This window comes from Arachis hypogaea, chromosome 4, assembly GCF_003086295.3.
Source record: "Arachis hypogaea cultivar Tifrunner chromosome 4, arahy.Tifrunner.gnm2.J5K5, whole genome shotgun sequence".
NCBI lineage: Eukaryota > Viridiplantae > Streptophyta > Magnoliopsida > Fabales > Fabaceae > Arachis > Arachis hypogaea.
Window position 1 is genome coordinate 107,222,087 of NC_092039.1, and position 10,676 is coordinate 107,232,762.

General features: G+C 31.8%; 1 protein-coding gene across 2 annotated transcripts; it reads left to right on the forward strand.

Annotated features, from left to right (window-relative positions):
- Positions 1–428: 428 nt before the first annotated feature.
- Positions 429–4,412, forward strand: LOC112797157 (uncharacterized). 2 transcript variants are annotated; one of them, XM_072235916.1, is made up of 5 exons: positions 429–1,206; positions 1,286–1,384; positions 1,459–1,540; positions 1,653–1,767; positions 4,181–4,412. In XM_072235916.1, exons 1-4 carry the CDS (start codon positions 1,071–1,073, stop codon positions 1,693–1,695), a joined length of 360 nt encoding a protein of 119 aa, XP_072092017.1. In that variant the 5' UTR covers positions 429–1,070; the 3' UTR covers positions 1,696–1,767; positions 4,181–4,412. The 2 variants fall into 2 exon arrangements, with proteins under 2 accessions (XP_072092017.1, XP_072092016.1); XM_072235915.1 differs by lacking the exon at positions 1,653–1,767.
- The last annotated feature ends 6,264 nt before the right edge of the window (positions 4,413–10,676 follow it).

The window sequence follows — 10,676 nt, forward strand, 5'->3', positions numbered from 1 at the left end:
TCTCTATTAAAGAAAATTAAAACAAGTTTTGATTTATTGAATTTGAAATAAATTGAGATTATTATCCAATTTTACAATTTTTGGATTATTTTCTATATTCAAATTATAAAGTTGGTAGTTGTAAAATAATAAGGATTTCTATATGATTTGGATTAAATAATTAATATTTTAAATATTAATGTTGCTATTTTGGAAAACAGAGAAATTAATTATATTATTTCTAATTTTTAGATTTGGGCATTTTATTGAAAATAATTTGTAAAATTGATGAGCAAATAGTATTTTCCATATACAATTAGTGTTGGATTTACATTGGGTTTCAATTACTATACTATTCCCAATTTTATGTAAAATTACCATAATGCCCTTAACCCTAATTTTCAAAATGAAACCCTAAAATCCTAACCTGGTTGCCCGGTTTCCCCATTAGCAACACACTCTCCCCCTTTCTTCAATTTGATGCGCAGCAGCAATGTTTTCCCTCTCTTCTAACAGCAGCAGCAACACTTCCCCCTTTTTCCTCAAACCAATACACTCAGCAACAGCAGCAAATCTTCCCCCCTTTCCCCAACAGATCGCAGCACGCACGGCCTCCCATTTCCATGAAAGAAAGGAACTGAGACAAAGAAGGAGAGGGAGATTGAGATGCAGCAGGGGAGAGGCGAAAGGAAGCTCACCGCATTGCCGTCGCCTCGCCGCCGCGCCAACGCGTCCTACCGTCGCCGCCGTTGCTAGTCGAAGGGAGAAGAAGGATCTGTTCGCGCTGTCACCACGCGGTTGCTGAGCCATGCCGTCGCTGCCATTGCCAACTGGTCCTTGGAGCCTGAACCATGCCTCTGTCACCGAACCAGAGGAGCGCATCCTTGCTGAGTCGCCGCCATCTTGCCTCTGCCGGCGAGTACGAAGAGAGAGAGAGAGAGCGCGACAGAGGAGCCCCATTGAAGCCGGTCACTGCTGCTGAGAGACCATCGCTGCTGCCTCCGTTTTCCACCGCAGATGCCTTCGGCGCTGCCACTAGAAGGTTGCAGGAGTTAGTTAGAGCTGCCAATCTGCTGCTCTGCGGTGCCTAGATGAAGCTTCTACATTGTTACTACCGGAGGAGGAGGAAGCCTTGCCGCTGTTCTGGTCGCCAGGAGCAGTCCTGTGGCCACCGGAACCACCGCCAAAAATGCCGCCGCTTGGCTCAGTCACTTCTCCTTAGTCGCGGTAAGAGTTATATTCCGGAGCCCTTGAAATCTGCACCTTATTATATTTGGGTAGGAATCTTAAGGTTTTAATAACGTAGGGCTGAATTCGAGTTGTGGCATGTCACGGCTAGAGTTGTTGTTGCTATTGCGAGTAGTTGGAGCTGAGGCTGCCTCTGCCGATGGAGAAGGCTCTGCCGGTAAGGGTTTTTAAATTTGTTGTTTCAGTCATTTTGAGTTTCGAAAAGGTTTTGATGCTGTGTGGTTATTATAGTTGACCCACCGGAGCCTCTGGCCGCTACCGGAGTTGTTGCCGGGTCGGTCTGGAATCGCAGCTGTCTCATTTGGTTATTTCGGTAAGTAGCTATGTTTCGAAAGCCCTGCGTTAGTGTCTCGTATGTGTACTAAAGCCCTTACGGTATTAATGTCCTTAGAGTTTAGTAACTGAGGTTGCTTGTTGTAATTTAGAGCTGTTTATGATGCTGCGAAAATGTGTGGGACTGTGCTTTGAAGCTGCCTTTGATTTTGAGTTGAGGCGAAGAAGGACTTATGAGGTGTTTGGATTATGGAATTGCGTTTTGAGGTAGGGGCGCTTTCCGAAAACCATATTTTATATATTGGAATTATTACATATGGATACTGATGTGAGATGGTGTATTTGGTGATTGTATAAGCCTTATGTGATATTGATTGTCTCGAATGATTGTTGATGTCTGTTTGGCTGAATTGTTGTGCGGCTTTGTGAAATGTAATGTGTTGAAGTTGATTCTTTAAAGATTCGAAATCTGAGTTTAATCCATTGATGATTGATTTGATTTGAGTTAATTATTTTGATGATTTGAAAAGTCGAATGCACTTTTGAATTCAGCCTAGTTTGCTTTAATTGATTTGGTTTTGATAAATGATTTGTTACTAAACCGATTCTTTAAAGATTTGGAAATGAGTTAAATTGGTTGATATTGAGTTGATTTTGAAATAGTTTTCTTGAGATATGCCACTGAGGCAACTATTGGATTTAGCTTGCTGTTGAATTGATTTCTGGTTTGAGCTGTTGAAAAGGAATGAGAAAACGGTTTAGTTGGGACCCGAACCGGGTGGCAAAAGTCCAAGTTTTAGGGGAGGTGCTGCCGAAATTTATACAAAATTCTAGTCTTGTTTGAAAAGTTATTTTAAAAGGGTTGGATTTGAGAAATTGTATTATTTGATTTATTAAGAGAATATTTATGTTTTAAAGCTTAATTTATTTAATGAACTTTATGCGTTGAGTTCGGCTTATTTAGAAATGAACTATTTTCACCGTTTGAATCACTGAAGGAAAGAATGATGCTCTAATATTGATTTCGATGTAAAAATGAGCTTTTAGTGATTTTAAAGGAAACTAGACTTTTGACTGAGTAATTAAGTTTGAGGCATTTTGGAAGAGTTAGAAAAATGGGTTCCAAAAGAAACCTGAAAGTGGTCTGATTCAAATGAACCGATTCTGTTTCAAATGAGTTGATTTTTGGACCGGGTTGGAACTTGTGATTTTGTATGGTCGGTTTCATAATAAATTCAGTTTTATTTACGTGAACCGAGAATTTATGACTTTAAGAGTTTCAATGAATTTTAAGGAATTGATATAGATTGACCTGCCCTAAAGACTTGGGACTCTGCCGAGAAATTTTGTTATAAAATCCCATTGTTGGATGGGTGATTTTGAATACTTTGAAATAAATCTTTGACTTTCCATGGTTTTGAAAGTTTTGGAAAGAGAATGCCGAGAGTGGCTTTATTTTAAAAAGGGAACTCACTTTGAGTAAATTGGCTTATGAGCCTGAGATGATTTGAGAAACGAGATTTCTAAAGCCAAGGTTGAAAAGAGTTGAAACTTGATTTCAAAGTGAAACGATTTAAGAAAAAGTGATTTATGGCTTAAATGCCGGTTTTATGAATTTGATGATGTTGAATGTGGAAGTGCTGTTTTGTTGTGAGCCGGAATGGCTGTGTATGATTATGAGTATTTGCTGGTTCTGGATTGAACCGTGAGCCAGAATGGCTTTGAATGATATGAATATTGGCTGGTTCTGAATTGAACCATGAGCTGGTTGGCTGAGATGGATGTTGATCCATGGCTGAGAATGAAAGCATATATGCTGAGATATTGATAATTTGTGATATTGCACTTCCACTATTGGAGATAAGAGTTTTCCTAGGAGAAAGCAGTGGCTAGCCACCACGTGCTCCAGGTTGAGACTCGAAGCTCTTTTGACCCTATGTCGTCAGGGTGGCCGGGCACTGTGAAACTCCCGGATGAGCTCACCCCCATAAATATTCACCAGTCAGGGTGATGGATATGGATCATGATTATGATCAAGTTTATATTGAGTATAACTCGAGTTGGGGAGACACGACAGAGGGACAGTCCAATGGTTAGCTACCAGGACTTGTCGGGTTGGCTCTATAACCGACAGATAATATCATCAGCCACTAGGGACAAGCATGCAACATATGCATCTATGTGACAATTTTTGGGTGTGCATATTATACTTGGTTTGCCTATGTGATTAATTGCTAATTGTCCTACTTGCAATAACTGTTTGTTTGTGCTTGAACTTCCTATCTGTGTTTGTATTTGGGACTCTGTTGATTTGTGGTGATTGGTTGTTGGATTGGATTGTTTGGGCCTAGGGCCGTGGTTGAATTAAGATGGACCGATGGTTGGTTTCGGTTTGGTGTTCCCGGTTTGGAAAAATATAAAAGGCTATTTTGGTTCAGTATAGATAAACCGTTTTGAAAGACTTTTGAGTTTTTTAGATTTGAATGGTTCCTTTTTCGAAAAAGGATTTCAGATTTCTCTTTTATTGTAAACCGTTATTTTTTAAAAGAGGCATAAGACGGTTATTAATCACTGGTACGGTTTATCTTCACGTATCCTATTACAGTAATTTCCAAAAACTCTCTACTGAGAACCCTTTCGAGGATGATGTTCTCACCCCCCTACATTTTTCCTCTTTCAGGATATGGACGCAGAAGTCACGAAGAGTTTATTTAGTTGTTGTTGAAATGCTCTATATTGCTTTAGCTTATTATTTATTGTACCCTCGCCTTTATCTCAATATATTTTGTAAGAGGGGTAGGGATTGTATTGGTTAATGTTTGTAATATTATTTATATATATGTATGTATATATATGGATGTACTCTTTATGAGTTTCTGTAAGTTGTATGGTATGTATGGATGTTCGTTGTATAGCAAAAGTATTTTTGGGAGCGGTATTGCGGTTTAAAGTTTTAAACAGGCTCATATTTTAGTATTAAATAGTATAAGTGTCGTCGTAATGTCCGAGCTATCAGAGTTGCGCAGCCGAAAGCGTGAGCTTTGGTAGTTAGGATGTTACAGTTTACACATATCTTATTTGCAATGGCAAGATTGAAACAACTAAAAAAAATAATATTTATATACATTTTTCATCGATAGAAATTTTTTATATAATTTCTTATGATTTAGATCGTATCAGTTTAGTTTTATTTTCTATCTAATACAATTTTATTTAAATAATTACAAAATTTACATTGTATCGATTTGAATTTATTTTAAATTTATCTCATTCAAACTACTGTAATTTAATTTGATTAACTTATTTGATTTTTAAAAAAGTAAAAATTTTAAAATTTTAAAACTCAAAATGTGGATGCAAAATTTGGATTAGATATAATTTAAATTACACAATTTTTAAAATTTAAAATAAAACTAGGTATTTTTATCCGTAATAATATTACGTAAATATAAAGCTTTTAAAATTATGTAGGCTTTATTCTAATATTATAGATTATGGTACAAGAAATTTATAAAATCAAATTATTTTTACAAAAAAATCATAAGAGACAAAAATTTTTATTGGCTAAAAAGATGGTAAATTTTGTAATCATTTGATTTTTTTATCTAGAGACCTTCATCTATATATTATTATAAAAAATACTAAAAAGACTTATAATAAAATATATTATTACAAAAAATATTTAAAAATAATAAAAATCAATATAAAACTATCTAAAATGATCTTTTTATATTTATTAATTAATAATAAATTAATTAAATCATATTATAAAAATATAATTATAAATATTATGTATATAAAATTATAAATCTTAAATTAAATAAAATAATTTTTAATTATTATATTCCTAACATTATCGCACTACTATTCACCATGGTTATGATTATGTGATTATTAGGAATAGGACTGACTAAATGAAATAGAGACAAGATCACCTACCTGTGGTCCATCTCCAATTCTTCATTTATATGTCATGATAGAAACTAAAGTGGAACAATAAGGCATCTACGTGTCTATTATCTATGCAACGACGACAATCTTCTGATGAAGGCACATAAAACTCATAATAATAATTTGCATTGGGTGTATCGGTTTTTTTATTTTTTCCTCAAATCACTTATATCTTGATTTAAGATAAATATATTGATGAGCAATGTTAGGGATCAGTAATTTTTGTGATTGGTAATCATCAAATAGTTATCAATAATGATTTAATAGTGTAAAATTGGTGTGAAATTTTATCCAATGACTTACCTTTCTCTATTAGTTACATGGCCAAAATTCAATGAAATTGATGCCCTAAACTTATTAGTTCCACAAATCATTCGAAACATGCATGGTTCCTTCAAACAATATACAGAGATAATTTAAAGCTCTATAATGCTATAATGCTAATTGGTTGATGAAATTGGTAGTTTGATATCTATATTTTCAAGCTCTATAGATAATTTAAAGGGAAAAAAATACTGATAGTATTTATTTGTTGTACCTGTAACATCTTATTTATCAAAATATCACGTTTTTGACTGCGTTATTCTGATTATTCGAGTATTACGACGACTCTTAAAAATATTTAATATTAAAATATAAGCATGTTTAAAATTTAAATTGAATTTCTCAAAATATACATCCATACTTACAATACAAATTGTAATACTCACAAAGAATACGTATATATATATAAGCATTTTATATCAAAATTCTATCCCTCTTACAGAACTTGCAAAATTAAAGACGAGGAAAATATAAATACTAAAACAATACAAAATATCGTCTAAACAGAGAAGAAATAAGCTCTTTCGAACTTCGTTGTCTATAACCTGAAATAGAAAAGACCTGTAGGGGAGTGAGAACATCATTATCGCTAGTTCTCACTATTGGGTTAGAGAATTACTAGGATACGTGAAAATAAAACCGTTATAGTGATTAATAACCACCTTATGCATCTTCTCAAAACCAAAGACTTAATATCGAAATTCTGAAATTCTTTTTAAAAGAGAAAACTGTTAATTCTTCAAAAATTCAAAAGTCTTTTTAAAATTTTTTTTCCTAGACAGTATGAATAACCAAGCTCTTCCAAGCATAGGTTCATTAAGTCCATACTGAACCAGTTTAGTTTTTCATACTTTTCTAAACCAAAAACACAAACCAAACACGGCCTTCGGCCCATCTCATAATCAATCACGGCCCTAGGCCCAAACAACTCAATCCACAACCAATCCATCACAATCCACCCAATTTTCAATCACAAACACAAGTAAGGTCCAAGCACAATTAAGCAGTCACTTCAAGTAGAGTTGTTAGGAATTAAACATAATTATTCACAAAGGCAAACCAATTACAATATACACTCTCAAACAATGTCACATAGATGCATATGATGCATGCTTGTCCTAGTGGCTGATGAGTCTCATCTGTCGGTTATAAAGCTAACCCGACAAGTCCTAGTAGCTAACCATTGGACTGTCCCTTTGTCGTGCATCCCCACCTCGAGTAATTTCCAATCATATATATAACACCCACACTTGTGTTTATCCAAGGGGGGAGGGGGCGAGCTCATCCAGAACTTTCACAATGTCCGGCCACACTTACGACATAGGGTCAACAGAGTATCGAGTCTCAACCTGGAGCATGTGGTGGCTAACCAATGCTTTTACCCAGGAAAACTCATATCTCAGATATTTGCAAGTGCATCAAATCACATTGTCAATCAATAATCATGTACATGTACATACCTAGCCATAATTCAATATTCATCACTGTCATCCAGCTCATAACATAATCCATAACCAGCCATGATTCATTATCAAATACAGCCATTTGGCTCATAACATACACAACACTTCCTTCACAATCCATCTTAAGTTAAACCATCATTCATGCCATATAATACTTTTTTCTCAAATCACTTTTCTTTGAAAACAACAATCAAATTCATCTTTGTCTCAATTTCGAATTCTCATTTCACAAATAGTTTCAAGTTCATAGTCCATTTTTCCTCAAAGTAAGTTCCCTTTTCAAAACAAAGCCACCATTGACATCATCTTTCCAAAACTTCCAAAACTTTTAAAACTATGCCAAATTAAAAATATCTTCTGAAGGATTCAAAATCATCCATCCTAAAATAGGGTTTGGTAATAAAATTTTTCAGAGAGTCTCAAGACTTTAGGGGGGAATAACATAACTCATTTTCTCAAATAAGTTTAAAATCTGCAAAACCTCAAGTTCTTGATTTGAGTAATAAAAATAGATTCTAGGCCAAGCCGAGTCGTGTAATCAATTACTCCAACCACATTTTCAAAACCATTTCTTCCACGTGAACCAAAACTAATTTCAACCCCTTGATAAAAATCTGAAGCATTTCGAACGGCTCGAAAATCATATTAGTTTTGCTAAACCAGAATTCAAAGAATACTTTAAAACTTTTTTAAAATGTCGAAAAATGAGATTTGTCAATCAAAATCAAACTTCTTTCAAATTCATAAAAATTCCTCCAAATAAAAATCTTTAAGTCAAATTCAAAACATTAATCTTTTCACCTTTAAAACAGTCTTGAAGTATAAATCTCTTCCGAATGACTTACACCAAAAAACATAATATTTTTCTTAGAAAACAAGGCTAAGTCATAATTCTCTTTTCAATAATTCTTTCCAAAACACAAGTTAATCACTTTCATAAATAATTCAGGTAAAGATAATAAAATTCTTAAATTCACAATTCTCCAAGTAAAATGGTAAAGACCTTAAATTCATAAATTTTCAAATAACATTTCAAATAAAGTCTCGAATTTTATAGAAATTTCTGTAGCACCTCCCATAAAATTTGGACTCTGCTACCCTTTTTAGGTCCCAACCAAACCATTTCACAACCCTCTTTAACGGGTTCAAAACCAAATCAGTTCAAAATCAAGCTGAATCCAAAAGTGCATACCATTTTCATATTTCCAAAAAACCAACTAAAACTCAAATCAATCTCTAACGAATTAAGCTCGATTTCAAAACTTTAGAAGAAATAACTTTAAAAGAACACTTCAAAAATAGTCCATTTCACAAAACCAACAACAATTCACTCAAACAAGCATTCATATCCATCAAAGACAACCAAACAATATGTAAGACTTATATAATCACTAAGATCACATTTCTCACATTAATGTCCATATATAACAACTCCAAACTTCATAATTATAGAGTTTGAATAAAAATTTTAATTTATTTTAAATCCAATTAATCAAAATTATTTTTTATTATCTTCAATAAAATAATTTATGAAATTAAAATTATAAATAAATAAATAATTTAAAATTAATTCATAATAACTTTTTTTTTTTAAATTCTGGGTCTTACCGTACCCGTCCTTTGTTGATATGGAATTTAAAGGGGGAAAAAAAATACTAGTAGTACTTTGCTGTACCTGTCCTTCATTAATATGGATTGACTCAGCTCGAATCTATTAAGTTCATCAAATAAAATAGTAGGGAAATTATTTTAAAAAAATATAACTTGAGTCCAGCAAATTGAACTATAAATGTGCTATTATTATACTGTTTTGAATTATTATAAACTAGCTATATATGTATATATATTATTATGGCATAATAATATTATTGGCCAAGGATTTGAGAAACCATCATCTCGGATCTCTTTCCTTCGCTTTTGTAACTATAACTGATGAGTAAATATAACAATAATGTAATTAATGGGAGAGTGATGAGTAATTTAAAAAATTGTAATGTTAAAGAACAAAAAAAAAAACTTTATCATAAGTAAGGTTATACTTTTACTTAAAAAATATTTTTTATTTTTTGAATCGATTTTTCTTTTTATTTTTTAGTATTTATTCAAATTTTAAATATAAAAAAATTAAAAAATGTATTTTATTTAATATTTATTAATTCTAATAATAATTAATAAAAATTAACGAATATTAAATAAGATAAATTTAATTATTTTTAACTAATTTTTTATTGTTACCAAATATTTCTATTTAAAAAAACAATAAAGAGCAACATTTACAAATCATAATTATAAATTATATTAAATATTATTTAATTCGCGGATATTTTTTTCTCCTACATCATTTTGTTAATATTTGTTTTTTTTCTAGTTAATAACGCAACAGCTATCGAAATCGAATATTAATTATTTTCAATATTGAGAATTTTATTATTTTACAAAATTATCCATAAAATTCATCTTTTCAGATGATTAATATTTTTGTAATAGATATGCATTTTTTTTTTGGGATAAGCTGACATGTAATTGACGAATTTTTTCATGTACTAATACATAAACATAAAAAATAAAGTATAATAGACCATTAATTAACTTTAACTATTATTAACTTTAACTACTCAAATAAAATGAATAACATTAGTTAGAATTGGTTTTGATATATATTAATATGATGACAAACATTATATTGGGTTAATAATTTAAATATGTTTTAATGTGTAAGTTATTAATGCAAGTCTAAAACTAAGATACACATAAAAAGATGAACAAAAACCAAATTCATTATATTTTTGAGCTAACGTTGCTGATCTCTAACTAAGACTAACAAAGAAGTTAGCTCAGAAAATTTGGTCCAAGCTGAAGTGAAAAAGATTTTAGAGCTACTGCTGGAGTTTTACCCAAAAAAACGGAAAAGTAAATTAAAGAAAAATTAGTTCACTTTTTGATAGAACCAAAATTATTCACCAAACAAGCATTGTAGAAAAAGTAAAATAATGGAGATAAAGTTAAATCAATGGAATCAAATCAAATCTAAGTATTAAAGTTGTTTAGAAAAAAAAATTATTATTAAAAATTTATTTTTGTACAAATCAAAAAATTAGGTGAAGCTATCTCTTTTCAACAACTACAATTTGAGTATGAAGAAGAAAATGGAGATTATTTTTTCTAATTCATATCAAAAGCTGAAAATAAAATTTGGAGCCAAATATTGCATCAATAGTACATATTATTGTCCATTTTTTGTCTCTCTGTGCCACTCTACTCTGCTGTTCTACCTTGATTTTTTGTTTTAATTTCTTAAGAGAAAAAGAAGAACTCATTTGGCCCAATATTTAAAAATTGACTCTACCCACTAGCTCAAGTTTTAGAGGCATTATCCCATAAATAAGAGATAATTAACCAGAAATTTAGGTAAGAAAAATAGAGCAATTTAAAATATCA